The sequence below is a fragment of the Melozone crissalis genome, unplaced genomic scaffold (genome assembly GCF_028551555.1).
Source record: "Melozone crissalis strain CALT ecotype California unplaced genomic scaffold, PUWL_Pcris_2 ptg000041l_1, whole genome shotgun sequence".
In the NCBI taxonomy this organism is placed as follows: domain Eukaryota; kingdom Metazoa; phylum Chordata; class Aves; order Passeriformes; family Passerellidae; genus Melozone; species Melozone crissalis.
The window spans coordinates 2,986,049-3,009,080 of record NW_026535819.1 but is presented as its reverse complement, the minus strand read 5'-3'; the positions used below and the strand labels follow the sequence as shown (position 1 = coordinate 3,009,080).

The following is a 23,032-nucleotide window of genomic DNA, read 5'->3' as shown; positions in this document are numbered from 1 at the left end:
AGGTGTCCCCTGCAGGATCTCTGCCCCTCGAGTGTCCCCGCGGTGCTGCGGGAGCGCGGACGGGGCGCTCAGGGATGGGGGCGACGGTGCAGGGAGCGTTTCTCCCTCTCCTCTAGTTCAGCCATCCCTCGTTCCTGCCTGGGGGTGACTCGGCTGCCTCCCCGCAGCCGAAGGGATGCAAAGTTTCCCTCGTGGCCGCTGCAAAAGCCGCCGGGAGAGCGGGTGCGAGTCCCGGGAGGCGCCTCCGCTGCTCTCGCTCCGCGATGCGCCCTCGGAGGGATGGGGATGCAGCCGGGCTGGACATCCCTGTCCCTGCTCTGCTGGAGAGCTGGGGCCGTGCCTGAGCTTCCCACTTAGGGAAAATCATTCCAGTCTGTCTGTCTGTCTGTCTTCCCTGAGCAGGGAAAATCGGGCACCTTTCTCCTTTCTGCAGGCTGCACGCCCGTGCTTTCTGACGCTGCTGCAGCTCCGCTGCTCCCGGAGTATTCCGTGTAGTGCTTGTGCTGCTCAGTGAATGAAGCCGGGATTTTTTATTTTTTTTTTTATCTCGTTGTCAGGGTTTATGAGATCCATTTATTATTCTTTTTTTTTTTTTCCCCCGGTTGTTTTAGCCAGGGAATCCAATTGTGCATCTGCCTGGGCATGTCTGTCAACGTGGGCATTTGCAAGGTGATTTGTTCTGTAGGGAAGCAGTGGAAAGAACATTTCCCCCTCTGGTTGGGGACACGGTGATACCTTCAAAGTGCTCCGAGGCTGGGTAGGATTAAATAATGAATTATGCCGTGAGATAGAATGAAAATGAAGAGCAGAGAGGGGAACGCGCTGTGTTTGGGGTGGTCTCGGTTCCCCGGCTTCCTGCTCAGGGCTCGGCTCCGGGCTTGCCCTGCCTGGAGCAGAGGGGAGCGATGGTCTGGGGAGGCTCCTCATGCCCGGGGAACGTGGCAGAGAGAGGGGGAACGGAACTCGGGGTGTCCATATGTCAGGATGTCTGTAATTCGGGGTGTCTGTACCTGGCGGTGTCAGTAATTCGGGGTGTCCGTGCCTCAGGGATCCTGTAATTCGGGGTGTCTGTAATTCGGGGTGTCTGTAATTCGGGGTGTCCATGACTCAGGGTGACTGTAATTCAGGATATCTGTAATTCGGGGTGTCTGTACCTCTGAGTGTCCGTACCTTGGGATATCCCTAGCTTGGGGTGTCGGTGCCTTCAGGTGTCCTTACCTCAGGGACACCTCGAGGACACCTCGGGGTGTCTATAATTCGAGGTATCCTTACCTTGGGGTGTCCATAATTAGGGGTATCCATGCTTCAGGGTGTCCATGCCTTGGGGTGTCCTTACCTAGCAGAGTCTGTAATTCGGGCTGTCCATGACTCGGGGTGTCCGTAATTTGGGGTGTCCGTACCTCAGGGTGTCCGTGCCTCGGGGTGTCTGTAATTCGGTCTGTCCCTGACTCAGGGTGTCCGTAATTCGGGGTGTCCATGTGTCCATACCTCGGGGTGTCTGTGCCCTCATCCGAGCACATCTCCAGCTGCCAGACCCGGACCAGACCCCGGCAGGCTCTACAGAGCCAGGGACACTGCTCAGCCTCAGCAGGACACTGTGCCCTCCTGGTGGCTCGGGCATGTCCCTGTCCCCAGTGTTAAGGGCTCTGTCACCATCCCTGTCCCCGTGTTAAGGACTCTGTCACCGCAGCAGGGCAGGGCTCCCACCCCGATGTGCTCAGCACTCGGAATTTTCACTGTGTTTGTGTTTTCAGCTCTTCCTCTCCTTTTCAGACCTTTCTCTGCTTCGTCCCCAATCCATATTTTTGCATTCCAAGTGAATTTTGCCGGCTGGGCCCTCGGAAGAGCCTCCACTCCCTGCCACGTCCTCATCCCCCTTCACCTCCCAGAGCCTCCCCTGGTTAATTAACCCATCTCTCCCTGTGTTAATTAGGTGTTGCCTACCAACCCAGAGGAAAGCTGGCAGGTGTACAGCTCTGCCCAGGACAGCGAGGGACGTTGTATATGCACAGTGGTGGCACCTCAGCAGACGATGTGCTCGCGTGATGCCAGGACAAAGCAGCTGAGACAACTCCTAGAAAAGGTAACGCTTGGCCCCTGCTGCCAAAAGTGCTTTGGTTTGGTGGGGGAGAAACCCGAGCTGAGCCTTGTTTTCCAGGGAAAGCCCCTTGGGATGGTTTTTTCGTGTGGAGCTGTCCCTGTGTGTGTAGTGGGGAATAATCAGCTGCAGGCAGGAGGAGAAATCTCTTTAAGTGTTTTCTGAGAGAAGAGCCTGGCCTAAGGTCGAGGGAAAACTGCTGAGATCAAAGCACCAGTATTGAACCATATCTCTAAAAAAATAATTTAAAAAAATAAAAAAATCCCCTTTTTTCATTCTGTTGGCACAAGCAGTTTGAGAGCAGACTCAGCAACAGGAGAGGAGAGAGAATTAAAAGCCCAAAGCCAAGCTTTCCTGGGCAAGGTGGTATTGAAAAGGTCAAGTGAAACCCTGCAAGCTGTCGCCAGCAGGTAGCACAGAGATGACACTCAGTGCTTTTCTGCCCAACGTTGACATCCTCTTGATTAGTTTTTAATAGTCTGCTGTCCAAAAAGATCAAAAAATCTCATTAGGGAAACATCCCCAATAACAAGGAATTTTCCAGATAATAGATTTCAGTGAAGAAATGCTGTTTCATGTGAAATTGTGCTCTTCTCTTGCAAATATGAGCTGGCTCCTGTGCTGGATATATAATTAAACCCCATCCCCTAATGCTATATTGGCCTGTGCCGTGCATGACAAAAGAATTCTCATCCTGCTGCTTTGGGGAAAGCTGCTGTATTAATTCCCTCTAACAATATTAAACCTCCACTTAACTGATTTCCCCCATGTGCTGAGGACAATAAAGCCAGCCAGGAAAACATTCAGCCCTAAAACAATCCTTTGGGTTGTCAGAGGCTGCTAAAAATAATCCCAAGTCAGGCTTTTGTTTCTCACAGCAATAGCACCCTGGGTGCTTTTGCTCCTGAGAGGCAGCAGGATTTATGAACAGCTCAGAGAACTCCTCATCCACTCTAAACAATCAGGATTTGACCCAATGCCCTCAGCTGATGGGAATGGGAGACCTGGGATAACATCAGGAGGGTGGAGGTGCTCAGTGGGGCTTTTTTTAATGCAGCTCTCTGGCTGCCAATGGAGGAAAAGTGAGGGAGGAGCAGGATTTCTGGGCATGTGTTGTGGGATATGTTACCTGCCTGCTAATCTGGCTGCATCTCACTCCCACGCTAACCTATATGAAAAACCCCAAAATAAGGAACAGGCTCTTAGTGCCAGACATCTGATCCTGATGGAGGCTGAGCTGATCATCCCTGGTGGTGCAAACAACTGCAGGGCAGAGCTCCCAGCTGCCCAGGGAGCATTTCAATCCTGAAAACTCCTTCCCTCAGCTGGCATTCTGACCCTGCCTTTGTGATGGGGGGAAATTGCAGCTCCTGGTTTCTCCACAATGTGTCAAGGAGGAAATTGTGGTTGGGTTTTTTCCCAGGAGCAGACATGGAATTTGCCCATGGAAATGGTGTTGCGAGGCATCAGCTGCATGCGTGTGCACACAAAGCAATTAGAGCATCCTCAGGGAAATCTCCATGCAGAATCTTTTGGAGTTTGGAGGTTCAGAGCTGCCATCCACCCATGCTCAGCTCATGGGTCATGGAAATGATGTGTTTGTTGCAAGGCATCAGCTGCATGTGTGTGCACACAAAACAATTAGAGCATCTTCAGGGAAATCTCCATGCAGAATCTTTTGGAGTTTGGAGGTTCAGAGCTGCCATCCACCCATGCTCTGTTCACAGGGATGAGGATCAGTGTAGGAGCTGCATTTGGGAGGGAGTGCTGGGCACCCTGGCAGGTGACAGAGGGGAGGGGAGGGTTCTGCACAGAGTGTTCAGCCCAGGCTTTGACACTCGAGGTGTCTGAGCTCATCCTTGGCTGGGGCACACTGAGCCCTTCCAGCCTCACGCGTGGCAGGTGCTGAGTGCAGCCCTTGGACTGCACCCAAACCGAGGCATCACCTCAGTCCCGCTCATCATCACATTGTGTTTGATCTCCAAACAGAATCTGATTGATTGATTGATTTGTTTATTTGTCTGGCCCTGTTATCGGGCACAACTTCCTCCTCTGCTGGTGAAACCATTTCTGGTTTTCTGCCAATCCTTCCTCTCAGCCGGTGCTGATTTCCAGATTTTACAGCTCTTTTTGTTCCTCTGGTGGTCACTCCCAGGTGTGTACAGAGGGATAGTGGAATCTCTTCTCAGCCATCCCTGCCTCCTGCAAACCTTATCAAATGAACTTTTCCTTTCCTGAACCATCAGCTGAGTCCATTTCTCTGCTGATTTTTATCCTAAACCTTGAAAATCTCCCCCGAGATTCCTCTTGCTGTTGCTCCATCAGTTTGAGCAGCTCCCCAAGGCTGAAGGTTCATCCCTGAAGATGAAACCCCAGAGCTGGGCTCAGAACAGCCCTTTTGGAGCTGCCAGGAAAGGCAGATCCACAGGGAAGCTTGAGCAGGGTTTAAACCTTGGATTTGCCCTTATAAACCTCACTGAGGTCATCAGGCCAATGCTGACTCCCTGTGACTCTGGTTTAATTGTGAATCAGCTCCTCAAACACGATGACAAGAGCAGCACTGGAAGCTTCATTTGTATTAATTTCCTATTTCGACTGCTAAAAATAACTCTTTTCCCCCAGACAGCCACAGGTATCTGTCTCACATTATCTTGGTGAAAATGAGGTTTCAGGCTGAGAGAGGAGGCAAAAAGCATTTTCAGGCGAGGCTGGAGCACTGCAGCTGATGGATGGAGCTGAGGGAATTTAAGAGGCACTATCCTTGGGCCTGAGTTCATTAGAGCACTTCTGTGCATGCTTCAGCCTGAGCTCCTACAGGCTCATTGAAACCTAATCATGTGCCAAAGTGCTTTGCTGGATCAAGGGCATAATATGCTAATGAGGGAAAAGAGGCAGATCCTCAGTGCTGGGGCTGCCAGGGATCTCAGGCTCATCCCTACAAATCTGGCCAGGAAAAACAGCACAGGCAGCAAATACCCGCTCTGGGCTTGTGAAACCCACCCCAGGACAGCACAGCAGCTCATTTGAGGCATCTCTATGTGTGAGGAGGGTATTTTCCTGTGCTTCAGGGAGGAGCAGAAACGTTCCAGAGGTGTTTGAGGGCAGCAGCCTGGGCGAGATGCTCTGAGAGCAGAGCGTGTCTCTCCCTTCCCACACCTGAGAAAGAGCCCAGGGAGCCTCCTAAAATTTTACTCAGCAGACTCAGGTATTGGTCTGTCATTACAGAAATGCTCTTTTCTGATTATTTGCAGCTGGGGTTAGGCACTAGCGGAATAAATGGGATTAATTTTGCATGAGCCCTACCAGTCATCCCTCTCCCTGCTCCTTGGAACAATTCTGCTGCTCAGCTCCAAGGACAGGCTGGATAACTGGAATAAAAGGAGCTTGGCAGCCCAGCCATGCTTGTCTAAGGCTCCTCTTCTCCTGCCTCAGGGCACAGAGAGGTCTCCACACTCCTCCAGATGCAGCCCAGGTGAATTAACACCCACTGAGAGCTGACATTCCCTGCGGTAGGCACAGCTTAATGGGAGCTGACCGGGCTCTGGCTGAGCTCAGCTTTGCTCTTTTCTCCTCCAAACCTTGTTCTGCACTTCCCTGCTCCTCACACCTCCCTGAGCAGCTCCTGGGGAGGTCAGGGTGCTGCTGGTTCATCTCTGAGCCTCACAGACCACAAATAGCTTCACCTTTGCTGAGGAACGCTCTGGCCCCCGAAGCAGTTGTACAGAACACTCCAAAGCCTGCTGGCCTTTGCCATGCAGGTCACCCATGCGTTTTTAATAGATCCCTGCAATAGTTTCAGTGCCATCCTGCATGAGCAAGGGGCACTGTGATGGTTTTTCCAAGCTGGAGGGGCACCCTTGGCATTTGCCCCGTGCTGTCCTGCCGTGCCCTCGCTCTGCTGCTCCAGGTAAGTCCCAGCCCACCACAGTGGGGTTTGCCAGAGGGAATGTGGGATTTGCCAGAGGAAATGTGGGGTTTGCCAGAGGGAATGTGGGATTTGCCAGAGGAAACGTGGGATTTTCACCACTCCTTCCCTCCCCACGCCAGCTTGGCTGCGGTGAGGACACAGACGGGAGCGGATGTGGCACCCATCCATCCGGGGAGCAGATCCACCCACCAAGAGCTGAGCAGGATGGGATCAGGATGGGATCAGGATGGGAACAGGATGGGAACAGGATGGGAGTGCGATGGGAGTGGACTGGAATTAGGCTGGGTGCAGGCTGGAGCAAGATGGGAGCAGGATGGAGGCAGGATGGCAGCAGGCTGGAAGCTGGATGGGAGCAGGATGGAGCAGGATGGGAGCGGGATGAGAGCAGGATGGGAGCAAGATGGGAATAGGATGGAATCAGGCTGAGAGCAAGATGGAATCAGGCTGGGAGCAGTATGGAATCAGACTGGGAGCAAGATGGGAGTGGACTGGGAGCAGAATGGAAACAGGCTGGAAGAGGGCTGGGAGCAGGATGGGAGCAGGATGGAGTCAGACTGGGAGCAGGCTGGAATCAGACTGGGAGCAGGATGATATCAGACTGGAGCAGGCTGGAATGAGGATGAAATCAGGCTGAGATCAGGCTGGGATCAGCCTGGGAACAGGATAGGAGCAGGATGAGTTCAAGCTGGGATCAGGCTGGCTCAGGAGCCAGGCCCTGACGCAGCAGCAGCAGCAGGCTGGGTGCCTGATTCACTTTGCCCACAGACGTCACCACGGTGCTGGCACTGCTGGGGTGACGTGGCGATGGCAGAAGCAGCACCCGTGGGCTGTCCCTGTCACGTCCCCTCTGTGGGACAGACACATCCAGCCCCGCTGCAGAGCCCTTCAATATGGCTCGGTGCTAAATAGGAGCTGACGTCAGACCCGTTCCACCTCTCCCAGCCTGGAAAACAGGAGGGAATATCTTAATAAACCCGATGGCAGCCAACCTTCAAAATCAGGTCAGCCTCGCTGGCGTTCCCCTCCCCTCCTCACACCTCCAGCTCGTTTTCTCGCCGCCAGCCCAGCCAAGCTCCTGCATCATTCCCTGGCGGGGCCAGATGGGCTCCGGGCGGGAATGCGGCACCGCTCGGCTCCGGAGCTGCATGGGCACCCAAGGGGTGCCAACCATGCCCGGTGCTCCCCGGCCCCAGGATGCCCTCCCTGCCGCTGGGCTGGGTATGGCAGGTGCTGCTGGGTGGATCATGAAGTTCTGCTGAGGTTTGAGCTCACCAGGAGATGGAATTGTGCACCTGGGCTGGAGCATCTCCTCCCAGCCAGGTGTGCTGCTGTCACCTCTGAGCTCACCCCGGGTGCCTGTCAGAGAGGCCAGCCTGAGCTACACCCCTCAGCTACACCCCTCATTTCCATGTCAGATTGCTGAGTCCTTCTCTGCAGAAAAAAAAAAATCATTTATTAAACCAGGTTTGCTGTGTTTTAGAGCACAGTGTGGTAATCTGGGAGCTGCTGTTGATGAGGCAGTAAATAATGCAGGGGCTGATTGCCCTTTAGCTGTGCTGAGCGTGTGGGAAAGGTCAGCCTTGGGGTGCAAGGGGGGCTGCCTCGCTGCTGGCAGCACCTTTTAATGAGCCCCTTCTCGTTTGGCAGGTGCAAAACATGTCCCAGTCGATAGAGGTGTTGGACAGGAGGACTCAGAGAGACCTACAGTACGTGGAGAAGATGGAAAACCAGATGAGGGGACTGGAATCCAAATTTAAGCAAGTGGAAGAGAGCCACAAGCAGCACCTGGCAAGGCAGTTTAAGGTAGGTCTGATTTCCAAACTGCTTCGGGAGCTGTGGCCAGGGGATTGTGGCTCCCATCCCAGCTGTGGGGTCCTTCCTGCCCAAAGCACAGCCAGATCCAGGCTGTGGCCTCACCTCCTCAGCCCTGCATCTTGTTTTAGGGTAAAATCACAAATCCCTGTGTTCCCACACCCGCCTGGGTGCCCGAAACAGGGCGGTGCAGGGTGATTCCATCAGTGGGGTCTGCAGGGAGACACCCCAGCTCTGGGTGAGGTGGGTTCCCCTCTGTGGCCAGGCAGCTTCTCCATGCCATGCCCAGCACCCATTTCTTGGGGAAAAAACCCAAGAACTGGGGCTCCCTTTGCATTCCTGGCAAACCACAGCGGGCAGTCACCAAACCCCATTTCCCCTGGAGGTGGCTGGAGAAAGGAGTTCCTCAATCAAACATCACCCCCTGGAAAAAATACTCCAAAAATACAATTATTACAGCTGTCCTCAGGCTGGCAACCTGCACATCTCCAGGATTTTGTCCAATTTTGGGTGTTGGCAGCAGAGGCAGCAGCTTCTGATGGGTTTTGTGTGGTGTCCTGGCGCTGGGCAGAGGGGGAGAGGAGCTGCAGCCTCTGGAATGCAGCTGGCACTGGGAGCAGTGGCCAAACCCTCAGGAAGTTGCTTGAGGATGAATGAAATTGCCAAAAAGATGTTCTGAGCAGTACTGGAGTTTTAAATTTTAGCCGTGCTGTGGGTTAATAGATAAAAAAAATCAAATGGAAAAGATTTCTGGTGGAATTTGGGGACTTTTCTTATCAGCCACCCAGCTGATTCCCACCCTCATTTGCAGGCAGCTGGCTGGTATTTTAAAGCAGATTTTTTTTTAATGCTAAATACTGAAATACCATGATTATCTCATAAAAAGCTGGGAAGATGGTTCTTAAAACTTTTCACCAACTCCACCTCCTCCGCTCCCCATCTCCAGTTACTGCAGGACCCTAAATTTAGCTCTGCAGTCTGGATGGAAAGACTTGAGCATGAGTTTCTTTTATTTAATTATTTCTTTATTTCAGTTATTATTGTTTTCCCCCCTTCCACCATTCTGATGAGTTCAACCCTCCCCATTGCCTGCCAGGGAACTTTAAATGAAATAAAATTTAAAACATTCCCCACGTGCAAAGCACGGGAGGGACAAAATCCTCGTGGCTTAAATAGGAGGGGATGGATGGGAAGGAGGCTGAGGAGGAATTCCTGATCCTGTTCAGCCCCAAAAAAGCTTCAGGACACAGGCAGATGTCACAGCCCTGGGTGCTGGGAGCTTGGCCACTGTAATTTGAGCAGCACCAGGGATTTTGGGTGTTCTAACACGCTTCATTAACGGGTAGGTGCATGCATATTAATGTCTACTCATTAGCTGCTGGAGCAAAGCATCTGCAACAAAATGCTGCATTCTGAGCCTTTAAATGAGCAAAAAGCAAAAAAACAAAAAAAATTTAAAAAAAACCAAAAAATTCATTTCTGCAAAATCCATCTGATAATGAATTTTATTTTTCTGTTCCACGCTTGAAACCAGTGAGGAATTTTTTGTCTAATTTGCTGCCAAAGCAGCATTTGAAAGAACAGCCACAGCATTTTGTTCCTGCTAATGCCAGCATTAAACTGTGAGTGCTTTGGAGCTCTTGTGTTGGTTTTTTTTCTCTCTTTAGTGCCGTAAGAGTATTTGTCTATGAATGGCTATCTATATAAGGCAGGTTAGTGAGCTAGATCCTCAACAGTATTTCATTTTCTTGCTTACAGGGCTAACTAAAAAGCAAGTTTTTTCAATGCTGCAGTGACTGAAGAAGCAGTTCACTCCCATGTAACCATGAAAAGAGGGCCACAGAGCATTTTGCACCATGCATTGATTTTTTTGATTATTTTCCAAATTAGCACCATATCTCACTAAGGAACCTTGAACCACACAACCGAGATCTTCCTTTGCATGCAATTGTAGATGCATTTCATGAATAGTTTGAAACCCTTGTCAATGCATATATATCTTATTTTCTTTTATTTTTTGGAAAGAAAAAAAAGAAAAAAAAAACAACAACTCTTTGTGTATGTGATCTGAAGCATGTAACCCTAAGATGTTGCATTCTAAAAATGACAAATAAAGGCCTTTCCCAAATATTTTGGTGTTCTGCAGCCTGTTTAATATGTTCTTGCCAAGACATCATTCGGACCAAAAATAATAATTGAGCTAATTTTAATGCTAATAATTGTGGGAAATGTGAACATTTCGCTCCCATAGGAAGCACCCAGGTCAAGGCAGAGTGTTGCAGATTTTTGCACGCATAGCACTGAACCGAGCTTATTTTAACCTTGCAGGCAATAAAAGCGAAAATGGAGGAACTTAGGCCTTTGATACCAGTGTTGGAAGAGTACAAAGCCGATGCCAAATTGGTATTGCAGTTTAAAGAGGAGGTCCAGAATCTGACGTCAGTTCTAAACGAACTCCAGGAGGAGATTGGCGCCTATGACTACGAAGAGCTTCAGAACAGAGTGTCAAATCTTGAAGAAAGGCTTCGTGCATGCATGCAAAAATTAGGTAGGCTCAGAACCACCACGGTGGCTCCAAGGCCACCGGCGCCAACGCACGCATCCCGGCCGGAGGCAGAGATGCCCCGCTGGACATCTGGTGCCGTGCCCGGCCGCGAGGGATGAGCTCCACGCAGCCAGGGGCCATCCTGCCAAGAGTGATGCCACCAGGAACATTCCTCCTGGGAGTAGTCCTGCCCAGGATTACTGGCAGGAGCAATGCTGCTCGTGGTGTGAGCGCTTCAGGATGCTCCTCTCCTCTCCTCTCCCAACAGAGCGGAGCGGGCGTGTGGGCGGCGCTTGCATAAGTGGCAGCTCACGCTTATGCAAAGCCAACACTTGCACCCCTTTTGCTTCTGCATCCCTGGACCTGGTCCGTCAGCAAAGGGCTCTGCTCGTGGTGGGGGGTGTGGGGCTGTGCCTCGGTTTCCCTCGGTTTCCTTTCTTTATTTTTTGCATCTTGCCAATCCCCCCGGAGCAGAGCATGAGGAGCTGGGGCGCGGTGTGGTCCTGCCCCTGCGCGGGATGGGAATCCTCCCTCTCCCATCCCCTGAGGGAGCAGGGAGCCATTTCCACCAGGCTGCTGCTAAACCACCAGGGACTCATCTCTGACCTCCTCCAGAGGGCTGGAGTTCACTGAAACTCCTGGGGCTGTTGTGGGGAGGCTCAGCTGCCACCAAACCCAACTCAGCGTGACCCCAAACACAGGGGGAAGGAGGAGAGCTCTGCCTCCCACAGCTGCAAGGACTCTGCACCATTTGTTGGGCCAGCTCTGACTTGATTTAATTTCTCCTTCCATTATTGACTTTCTTGCCACGCCATTTAGATAATCCAAACACATTAACTGCTCTGCAGTCTATTTTGGTAGCACATACGAAATTACACTCTCAGGTAACTTCACGGAAGATCAGATCTCTTCTGAGCACTTGATATCCTTGGCAAGGTAACGCTTTGTTTCTCTCTTGGCTCTGCTGCTGGGGTTGATTTTGCTTGTTTCTGGATGCCTCCACACTGTGAGCAGCCACCTCCCCTCCATTCCCTCTGCATTTCCATCCTCTAGTTCCTTGGACATCCCTTGTAATCTCCATCTTACCCAGAGAGTAAAATTCCCATTTAAATGTGGATGCTCAGAGTATTTGAACAAGTCAGGCACTGAGGTACCCTTGGGACAGGTAAAACCCCCCTGGCCAAGAGAGATCAGAGTTTGATTTCTCATTAATTAATGAGTGCTGGTGGCACAGGTTTGGTTTGAGGGCAGGACAGGCTGGGGCTTTCTGCCCTTTTCTGTGATGGTCACAGGGAGGTCAGCAGGGTTGGGCAAGGAGGGAAATTCTCACCTTCTCACCCTCTTGAACTTGTAATGGGGACAGGAGTGAGCAGGGCTGGAGTCCCCAATTCCTGGAGTTCTATCAGGTGGGCACGGTGCAGTGGGAAGATAAGGAAGGATGAACAGATAAGAAGGGAAGATAAGAAAGGAGAACAAGCCCAGGAGGGTGGGATGGACCAAGGGCTCACAGAGACCTCCTGGCAGCCCCACATCCCCTGCAAATGGATCCTGAGGGCAGAGGAGGAGGTGCCCAAGGAGGGGTCCCCCTGCTGCACCCAGAGCCTTCAGCCCATCCCTTGAAGATGAGGAGGAGCTGTGGGTCACAGGGAGAGGCAGCAGGAGCCGGGATTTGAGACTTCAAACCTGGGGACAGTTCCTTCAACAAAGCCATTCCAACCAGGGAAGCTGGGACAATCCTCCCCCTGACCCTGGACAGGCTTTAGGGACTAGCTCCCAAACCATTCAGGGCTTCAAAAAAATTATAATTTGCTCTTGGACCATTAACCCTTTCTGCTCATCCCATCCCTTCACAGTCAGGTCCAGCTGGGACCAGGTAAGAAGGAGGCAGGTTGGGATGCTGAGCTCTTGCAGGTAACCTTGTCTAGGAACTTTTGGGTGTTTTTTAAAATATTTTTGAGTTTTTAGCTGGGCTTTTTGGCCTCTTCCTGCCCTTGCCCTCTCTCTGGGGTCGGAGCAGCTCTTTTGCAGCAGCCCTGGGTGCTCACAGAGACGGATTCTGTGCCTCCCCAAGGCTCATCCCAGAGGATTTGCTGCTCACTCGGGAGGCTGATTTATTTGGTCACTTAAAAGAACCAGCACAGATTGAATTTCCAATGCTGTTTATCTCGCCGGTGTGTAAACCACTGGAAACGGTTGCTAATTGAGTTAAATTCAGATAACAGCCTTACAAATGCTTTGCTGCCACACAATGAGGCCCTGCTTGCTGGGGATTTCACTTTGCTGCAGGTTTTCTGCTCAGCTGGGCTCGCTGATGTCTCAAGGAGAAGGTTTTAGCTGGGAAAAAGGTTTTTCTGCTGCTCTCCTGGAGTTTGTGTGCCCCAAACAGGGTCAGGGAGCTGCTGCAGCAAGCACAGGCCAAGGGGAAGGGAGGGATGTGCCACATTCCCACCCAGCTCACCTCTCCCGGCGAGCTCTGAGCCTTGGCAGTGCCTTTTCCTTAGCCAAGGTCCTGTTTTGCATTTTGGGTTTCCTAAGCATTACTGATGGATCAATAGTGAAAACACTTCCTGACCCTGGCATGTGTGTGGAGGGGGAAAAAAAGAAATCGATAACGGCAGCTTCAATCTGTGTTTCTGTTTACACTCCTGAAGATCCCTATTTATACAGGGATTTGAGCCTTTGCATTAATGGTCCTGAGAGGAGGTGCAGGGCTTGGCACTCCTTGGATCTGGGGAGAATTTAACTCAGGCAGGGCAAATTTTCCTTGGGAAAAATCCTGGTGTAGGGATGGGGATGGAGCCAACCCTGATGGTTTGGGATGGGATGGAGCCATCCCTGATGGTTTTGGGATGGGGATGGAGCCTGATGGTTTTGGGATCAGGATAGGGCCCCATTCCTGATGGTTTCGGGATGGAGGCCCATCCCTGAATTTAATTCAGGCAGGACAAGAGTTCCTTAGGAAAAATCCTGGTTTGGGATGAGGATGGAGCCCCATCCCTGATGGTTTTGGGATGGAGATGGAGCCTGATGATTTTGGGATGGGATGGAGCCTCATCCCTAATGGCTTTGGGATGGGATGGAGCCATCCCTGATGGTTTTGGGATGGGATGGAGCCATCCCTAATGGTTTGGGGATGGGGATGGGGATGGAGCCATCCCTGATGGTTTTGGGATGGGGATGGAGCTCCATCCCTGATGGTTTTGGGATGGGGTGCTCCCAACCAGGCAACAGAGGAAAGATCCAAGCCCAGCTGAGCTGCCAGAGCCCCATCCCTGCCTGGAGGGCTGGGATTGAGATGAGGATTGGGATTGGGATCAGTCTTGGCCTCCTGGGAAGCTGGAGCAGGGCAGTTCCTGGCTGTGTTACAGAACCACGAGCCCAGCAGGAGCTGGTGCCCGTGTGTTGGTGGAGGAGCTGCTGGGAGCTGCCAGGCAGGACCTGTGGGCAGCACCCAGAGCTGGAGAGGAGGTGGTGGCACCCTGGGAGGAGGAGAGAGCTGCTCCCACCTGCTCCTGCTGGAAAATTCCTCGTGCAGCCGGAGTGGGGATGCATTTCATGGCAGGACAGAGGGACGCTTGGGGCAAGGCTGGTTGGTGGCCAGGAGAAAGGAGCAGGACAGCTCTGGGTGAAGAGGAGTGAGAGCAGCTCCTCTGTGAGGCCCTAAATCTGCTCCTCACACGTTTCCCTGTCCTGAAACAGCACAGGATGAGCTTTTCTGTGGCACAGCTGTCCCTGAGTGACCTGGAATTCCCATAGAATCCCATCTGACAGGAGGGGGGGTTTACAGAAGCTCAGCTGCTGATATTGCAGGTGTGCTGTGCATCTCCTCAGGTGGGTGAGGATCCCAGGGGCTGGAGCTGTCCATGCCTGGGTGGCAAAGCTGACTTGGGATCCTCAAAATCCGTGTTGAATTCCCCCCAGCAGCCTGGGATGGGTTTGCAGCAGGAGAGAGAAGAACCCTCCTGCATTGCTGAGGAGCTGGGCTGTGTGTGCCTCCATCTAAACGTGTAGGAGATGTTGCAAACAACACTGGTTTACCCTTATCACCTGCTGCTGCTTTTTTTTAATTGTTTTTTTGTTTTGTTTTTAATCAATGAGCTTTTACAGCAGGCTCCTCTCCAGGGAAATGGGAGGAAGAGATAAAGTGACAGCAATGTAGGGCTGTGATAATGGAAGGCAGATCTGGGATTAGGGGAAGGCTGGACCCCTGCAAGACATTAAAATTTGTTATTTTAACCCCTTGCATCTCTTTGCTCTCCCTCTGAGCTGAGAGGTTTGGAGTGCAGCAGGCAGGAGGGCAAATCCCTGTGTCCTGTGCCTTGTGTCTCAGCAATCTCTGCTTTTTGGGGGCATCTCTCTTGTTCTGCCTGGGTCTGGAGGCTGTGGGGACACTGATGGTGCCCTTGGTGCACAGCAGGAATTTCTCCCTCTGTTTCCTGCCCTGGGCTAAGGGGATCCGTTTGGCTGAGGCAGGTGGATGTGTCTGATCAGGAATTACAATGCAGGTGAGAACAGGCCAAGGAGAGAGGCAGCTGAGAGGGATTGCAGAGTTCTGGAAGTGTAAAATCTATGATTCCATGAAGGTCAGGTTGGACAGCAACCTGATCTGGTTGAAGACATCCCTGCTCATTGCAGGGGGCTGGACTAAACAACCTTTGATGCTCCTTAATAACAAACCATCCCATGATTTTAATTTGGAGCAGGATGACCTTGTCCTGAGCTGGCAGAGCTGTCCCCGTGTTCCAGCAGCACCTGCAGGGGCTCCCACCTGCAGCCCAGCCCTGGCTCCTGCTGAGCACCACTGCAGTGCAGCTCCAGCACAGCACCAGGGCAGCTCCTGCACCCCAGCACTGCCAGCGGCTCCCACATCCAAAAGGAGAGCTCAGGAAACACCCCCTGAACTCCAGGTGCTGGCTGTGCCCCACTGCCTCTGCCCTGGATGGGGCTTTAAATGGGCTCTGGGGTTTTAAATGGGCTCTGGCTGGGTTTTAAATGAGCTCTGACTGGATTTTTAAACGAGCTCTGGGGTTTTAAATGAGCTCTCCCTGCCCAACAGGACATCCTCCACCATCCCGAGGCATCCTCACCTCCTCCCCTGTCCCTCCTCACTGCACTCATGTTAAATTTTGGTGGGGCAGCTCTGCTGAAACCTGGGGATATTGTTGGGAAAAGGAGCTGGGATGTGGCTGCACCTTCTGTGCTGGGGCTGCAGCATTCCAGATCCATGGAGAGCCCCAGAGAGGGGCTGGGACAGAGCCAGGGCTGGGAGATGAGCTGGAGCAGAGGTGCTGCTGCTTCCCCTCGCATTTAGGGCTTGAAAACCCAGCAAGGAGCTGAAGTGGCTCCCTGAATTCAGCAGATTTGGAGCTCCTGGGTGTGCCCCAGACCTGACTCATCCTGTGCTGGTGAGGCTGAGCTGGGCAGGACCCTCAGGATGCTCCCACCTTCATCCTGCTGTGCTGGGGCTCCTGTCCCAGAGCTGGCTGAGGATCCACCAGTGTGTGTGATGCTCCCGAGTGTGTGTGACCCTCCTGAGCGTGTGAGATCCTCCTGAGTGTGCAACACGAGGGGCAACAAGGGGCAAGCTGGGGTTCCTGTCCCAAAGCTGGCTGAAGATCCACCAGTGTGTGTGATGCTCCTGAGCGTGTGTGATGCTCCTGAGTGTGCAACACAAGGGGGAACAGGGAAAGCAGCTGGAAAATGGTCCTTGCAGGGAGGAGATTTACATTGTGGGCCATTTTCCACCTTCCTCCTTTCTCTCCTCTGCATAACCTGTACCAAGCGCAGGTTTCCAGCAGGGCTGGAATGGCCACGGCTGCCTTTTCATCTGGATCAGAGCAGCTCCTCCCTGCACCTGCTTGCCGCTCTCATTCTCCATTCTGGGCCACTCGCAGCTCCTTTTCTCGGGCACAGCCATAAGGACAATTGTCATTAAGAGGTGTGACACAAACTAAAGCATCCAACACTTGTTCCTGACCCTTTCCCTGTAATTAAACCGAGCTTAGCAGGGCACAGAGGGGCGGGTGGGGCGGTGCCGGTGCCCCTCGGGGGCTGTCGTGGTGCTCACCAGCCTTCCCCTCTTTTCCAGCCTGTGGGAAGCTGACAGGAATAAGTGACCCGATCACAATTAAAACCTCGGGCTCCCGCTTTGGATCGTGGATGACGGATCCTCTGGCTCCTGAGGGGGAGAACAAGGTAAGAGTGTGTGACAGCAGCATCACCCGTGTGCCTGAGTGTGACCGTGCTCACAGGGGTTTTATGTTGAGGGAAGAGACGAGGATCTGGCTCCATGTTTCAGAAGGCTGATTTATTATTTTATGATATGTATTACATTAAAACTACACTAAAAGAGAGAAGAAAAGCTTTCATCAGAAGGCTAGCTAAGCTAAGAATAGAAAGGAATGATAACAAAGGTTTGTGTCTCGGACACTCTGTTGGAGCCAGCTGGGCTGTGATCATCCATTAATTACAAACAACCAACATGAGCTAATCACAGATGCACCTGTTGCACTCCACAGCAGCAGATAATCAATGTTTACATTTTGTTCCTGAGGCCTCCAGCTTCTCAGGAGGAAAAATCCTAAGGAAAGGATTTTTCATAAAAAGATGTCTGCGGCACCTGAGGACAGTGAATATTCACCACTGGGAAACCCCGGGAATGTCCTCATCCATCCCACAGGGCTCTGCTGGCAGCAGGAGGGGCTGAGCATCCCCCAGGGAGGGAGGATGAGGAGAAGATGAGCAGCCCCTGCCCTGCTCCCTTTCCTGGGCAGATGAAACTCATTTATGAGGGAATTGTCACCATGAGGTCTGTGAGGCAAAAAAAGCAAGTATTGGGTTTCTAATCTGTGCTTGGCAGCCAGGAGGGAGCTGGGGCTGAGCAAATGGACCTGTGGTCCTGGTCCCTGCTGCTCTTGTGCTGCCGGCACCTCTGATAATGTCATCTGCCTGCATTTGCCCTCCATCCTCCACCTTCATTGTTGCGAGGAATTAACTGGCTGCAGCCAGAGAGAGAGAGATTTGTTTTGCTTTGTTTTGGTCTTTTATATTTTTCCATTCAGACCATTCAATTTTGATCCCAAGGAGGTAGGAGGCCAATAACTGGCTGAAAATCAATCCCAGCTCCCCATGACTGATGGAATGGAAAATATCTCGAGTGTTTGCTGAGGATTTGCAGGCAGCAAAACAAAACAAGAAGCAGAAAGCTTGGCTGCCTGTAATTCCCTCCTGCATGCAGCATCCTTCAGAGGATAAAGGCACCAGCAAGGGCTGGATCAGGGCACCTATTTTGGGATCTGTGCCCTGGCATCAGCTCTGTAGCTGAGAGAGGACAAGGGATGCTCTGGAGAAGTCACCCCTGGGTGGTTTCTTTGAAGGTGACTGGAGTTGTCAGGCTCTTTCCCTCCAGCAGCCAACTGGTTGGCACTAGTTCTCCAACTCAACACCTCCATATTTTACAGTTATTAAGCAAAATTTCACCTCCAGCCCAAATAAAACCTTGCTTAGAGGTGAGATGGGAAGGTTTTACCCCCATCATGTCTCATTTTGCTCAAGAGAGGGGACAGAATTGTCTCCTTCAGGCTGTGCTTGCTGCTTCCCTTGGCACTAAAACACTTTTCAGCTGAAGCTGGTGGTTCAGATGCTAAAGATCCTCATGTGTCTTCAGAGAGTTTTGTCTCAAACCGCTATTTTTTGCTATTTTTTGTTATTTTTTTTAGCCATGCCTTTTTCTGCAGCGTATTTTTGTCGTACAAGCGGGCTGCAAACCGGAGCTGGACCTTCCCAAGCCTCTCTGTGTATTTAATATATAAAACCTGCTGGGAATTTTATTAGGAACACACCATTAGGTGAACTGCACTGGCTGCTCAGCAGAGTGGGACGGTGAGGATGGGCAGTTCATCATCCCCAGCTCCTGTTCCCGGGCCCCAGGAGGGGTTTGGTGCTCCTGTGATCATTTGTTCATGTCATGAAACCACGGAACACAACCGGGGGAGATTTGTGAGTGCTGTGGGAGCAGCAGGTGGATGCTGAGAGCTGGGATTGCTGCGTGGGGGCAGGAGGAGGTTGCTCAGAGCCAGCTGCTGTGATGGGACATTGTTCATCCATCAATCCCTGCTTTTCCAGAGCTGGGAATGCTCTTGGGTCCTGCAGCCCTTGCATGGTGACACAGGGCTCTGCTGAGCTTTAAAAACTGAGCACAACAACACATTTGCGTGTTGAATTTTTAATACCAGATAATGAAATGGAAGCAGCAAAGAGAGAGTCATGTTTTGGTTGGTTTTTTCCCCTATAATTTCCCAGCTGAAGTTTCATTTCCAGCTCTGGCTGTTCTCTGATGCTTTTTCAGCCACCCCCAAACCCAGCAAGGTTTGGGGCTGAGGGACAAAGCCATTTGCACAAATCCATTCCCCACCTCTGCAGCTTTCCAGGGAGGCAATGACAGAAGGCTGAAATTCCCTCCCAAAGTTTTTGGAGACCCCAGTTGACTTCCCAAAGGCAGCAGCCAAATGTTGGGCTGCCCTTCTCAAAGACTGATGATCACACTCCAGACACAGAGCTGTCAGGTTTTGCAAGGGGTTTGCAGAAGAAATCTGCACTACATCACCCAAATCTGCAGCCTTAAAGGCTTCCCTCTTGCTAAATTTACCTTTTCTCCTTCCTAAATTTACCTTTTCTCCTTCCTAAATTTACTTTCTCTCCTTCCTAAATTTACCTTTTCTCCTTCCTAAATGGCTCTTACAGAAAGCAGCTCTCTCATTTTCAGGCAGCAACTGCATCCAGAATGTCAGTGGCTGGCTGGATATTTCTTGTGGATATTAACTGCACAGCTTGGTCATTTGCCTCGGAATTGGTTTCATATAACAAAAGCTTTTTTTTTTTTTTAAGGAGTCTAGACAGTGTCTCCAGTGAACTGGCACTTAAATGATGATCTAAAATCTCTCCCCAATCTACCCAGAGCAAGATTTAGATGTCTTTGTCTCTTATATTTCAGCAGCCTCGCTTTAAGCTTTTGATGCAGCAGTGTATGATTTTTAAACCAATATGGACTTTTTGCCTGAATTTGCCTGACAATGAGTGATTGCATCCCTCGCTCCCGCATTTCAAATTAATGGAGTTGTGCACAGCAGCTGCTGTAATTTACTGAGTGTTACCGCGGGAAGCAAAAGCAGCAGCAGCACGGAAAACGCTGGGTTTAGCCAGGGAAAAGCTGCTAATTGCCCTGGGGAAGGGAGGGTGGTGCCAGCCACCAGCATTCCCAGGGGAACGCTTAAGCAAAGGAGATATCAGGTTATCCCCCAGGGAAAGCTTCGCTGTTGGGTTGATTTTGTGGCTGATTTGGGGCTCCAGAAACTGGGGTTATTTCTGGATGTAGGTGACAGATGTTGGCTGGATTCAAGGCCAGATTTGGAGCAGCGTGCTATGGTGGAAGGCATCCTTGGCAGGGCTGTTTTAATCTCCATTCCAAACCATTTTATGATGATTCCACAACTCCTGGCTGTGGATTCCTCTCTGTTGCGGTGCCATGTCATGGTTTGCCTCAGATACCCGGGTTCCTCCCCTGATAATTCCCTCACAGGTGTGTCAGTCACCTCTCCTTTCCCCTCCCAGCACTGTCTGTCAATCCTGGTATTCCAGAAGGGATTGGCAGATCCAAAGGATGCCCTCCACCCCTGGAGGGACACTGGGCCATCCAGGTGTCCTTTGTCCTTTGAGATTTCCCCCCTGGTTGGTGGTCCTCATGTTCCTTCTCTGCCCCTCTCCCCGGGGTTCAAAGGAACAGCAACCACGGGCTCAGGGAGTTCTGTTGGAGCTGGTGCTGGATCCAGAGGCCTGTGGGCCAGAATAAAGCTCTGGATCCAAACCCTCCATCAGAACCGACTCCTTTCCTTCACCATCACCTCAAAGCTTCTCCACAGAGGGAAACCTGAGGAGCAGCCCCTGTTATGGGGGGAAGCTCCATCCCAGCACCACCAGAGCTCCTTCAGGCCTGGACTTGGCTCCACGGGCCCAGCTGCAGCACCCAGCCAGCCCAAAGTGTCTGTGGGGTGAAACACCACACACCCACAGCCAAAAGTGTCTGTGGAGTGAAACACCACACACCCAGCCAGCCAAAAGTGTCTCTGGGGTGAAAACACCACACACCCAGCCAGCCAAGGGTGTCACTGGGGTGAAACACCACACACCCAGCCAGCCAAAAGTGTCTCAGGGTGAAACACCACATACCCAGCCAGCCAAGGGTGTCTCTGGGGTGAAACACCACAGTGCCACTGTTTGGTCAAGCAGCAAGGGCCAGACAAGCTCAGGCACGTCCCATCCAGCTATATATCATTCCAATACTCTCCCTAACCCGCCGTGTTTGCCTCGTGCAGGTTTGGTACATGGACAGCTACCACAACAACCGCTTCGTCCGCGAGTACAAATCCATGGCGGATTTCATGAACACCGACAACTTCACCTCGCACCGCCTGCCCCACCCCTGGTCGGGCACGGGCCAGGTGGTCTACAATGGCTCCATCTACTTCAACAAATACCAAAGCCACATCATCATCAGGTTCGACTTGAAGACGGAGACCATCCTCAAGACGCGCAGCCTGGACTACGCTGGCTACAACAACATGTACCACTACGCCTGGGGCGGCCACTCCGACATCGACCTCATGGTGGACGAGAACGGGCTCTGGGCCGTCTACGCCACCAACCAGAACGCCGGCAACATCGTCATCAGCAAGTTGGACCCCAACACCCTGCAGAGCCTGCAGACCTGGAACACCAGCTACCCGAAACGCAGTGCCGGTGAGGCCTTCATCATCTGCGGCACGCTCTATGTCACCAACGGCTACTCGGGAGGCACCAAGGTGCACTACGCCTACCAGACCAACGCCTCCACCTACGAGTACATCGACATCCCCTTCCAGAACAAGTACTCCCACATCTCCATGTTGGACTACAACCCCAAGGATCGGGCTCTCTACGCCTGGAACAACGGGCATCAAATCCTCTACAACGTCACCCTCTTCCACGTCATCCGCTCCGACGAGTTGTAGCCCGGCCTTGGTTGGAAACTGGGTTTATGGGGGGGGAAGAATAAATAAATAAATTAAAGTGAAAATTTAAAAAAAAAAAAAATAATGATAAAAAGGAAAAAAAAGGGAGAAACTAATTTAAAAAAATTGCTATTAAGGGAACATACTTTAAATAAGTAAACATATAAACAGCTGCCAAAATTAAGACCAACATCATGGAGGATTATTCAGCATAAGCCTGACAGATCAGCATTACCTCTACATTTCTAGAAGTCTGGCCCTGTGTTATAGACTCACGAGTAACCGTGTACTTGCAGCTGGAACTGCACTCAGAGAACCACTTCAGTTTGGGGTTTTGTTTTGTTTCTGTTCTGATAGCAAACCTAGAGAACATCCTCAAGCAGTAAGGCAATGACTGTTGGAAGTTCACCCTCGGGAGCCTCGCTCTCCTCCGTGTGTGGCTTGCATGGACATTCCCCTGGCGTCACGGGCAGCTGTGATGGATGTGTGGAAAGGAAAAGCAGGAGAAGCTGACCCGTGAGGAGCTCTGGCTGTCTCAACAAGACCTATCACAGGTTAGTTTTCTTTGCCTTCCATTGCAGCTACTGTCTCTCTCAACTGTGTTCTTGTCACTTAGATTAACTGTGCTGAGACCCGAAGTAGCTCATGGATCTGTGTCTTAGTAACTTATTAAACACGATGGTTTAAGTATGTATTATGAACAAGTTGTTGTACCCATATTGTTTGAACTTATGTATTCAGCAACTATATTGTATAATGTATGTCTGTTATTTACCAGAGGTGGCAAAACTTTGTATGTCCAGTTTATGCAATGAATGTTGTAAATGCAATGATGTAGTTTGGATTTAATAAATGATGGTTTTTTCGTTTCTTAAAAGGCAAAAAAAAAAAGGTCAGTGTTCACCCTTATACACAGGTAACCAATTTCATGTTGATAATTACAGGAATATTCTCTTACTGTTATCTATCTACATAGCATTATGGTGGTTGGAAATCGCTTCCGTGGAGATTTCTGTGGCAGCAGATTCCCATAGGAAGCTTTGTTTATGGAAGTGTGAAGGTAATTAATTTTTTTTTTAAGAGGAAAAAATTTGTACTATCCACAGTTATCTAAGGAACAATAAAACTATTAGGAGACTTCCCTGCTTTGTTTGGTGTCTTCTCTGTGTGAGTGCAGGGGAGGGAGAGCTGGAATTTTTGGGGTAAATGCTGAGCATCCATCCTGAGTTTCCTTCCAGGGAATATTTCCCCATGTGTAGCTGGGGCTGGGAGGATGGAGGGTTGGCTCTCTGCTCTGCAGGGATTCCCTCCCCATTTTCATCTGGAGCAGGCACTGCTTCAAGGACATAAAATCCTGAGGCTGCTCCTACTGTGAGCAGGGTCTGGCCATCCCCTCAGGGACTGACCGTGTCTGGTGTTGGTGCCGCAACAGGAGGACATCTCATCATCTGCCACCTTTATTGGAGCTGCAGACACTGCTTGGGATCCCTGAGAGCAACTGGATCCCATTCCTTCTTGGCTTCTTGGAGTGCTCCCCACCCCGTGTTTGCTGCAGGCTTGTGCAGGTAAAAATCTCCTTTATTTAACTTGTTCTAAAGAGTGAC

The 23,032-nt window shown here is 51.3% G+C and overlaps 1 protein-coding gene across 2 annotated transcripts in view; it reads left to right on the top strand.

The window, feature by feature from the left end:
- Positions 1 to 22,569, top strand: part of OLFM1 (olfactomedin 1) — a 34,995-nt gene extending 12,426 nt beyond the window's left edge. For both annotated transcript variants that reach the window (XM_054284344.1, XM_054284343.1), the window contains exons 2-6: positions 1,934 to 2,083; positions 7,674 to 7,829; positions 10,167 to 10,386; positions 16,472 to 16,578; positions 20,754 to 22,569. In XM_054284344.1, the coding sequence (XP_054140319.1) occupies positions 1,934 to 2,083; positions 7,674 to 7,829; positions 10,167 to 10,386; positions 16,472 to 16,578; positions 20,754 to 21,428 (1,308 nt within the window). In that variant the 3' untranslated portion in view covers positions 21,429 to 22,569. The remainder of the gene's footprint in view (positions 1 to 1,933; positions 2,084 to 7,673; positions 7,830 to 10,166; positions 10,387 to 16,471; positions 16,579 to 20,753) is intronic.
- The last annotated feature ends 463 nt before the right edge of the window (positions 22,570 to 23,032 follow it).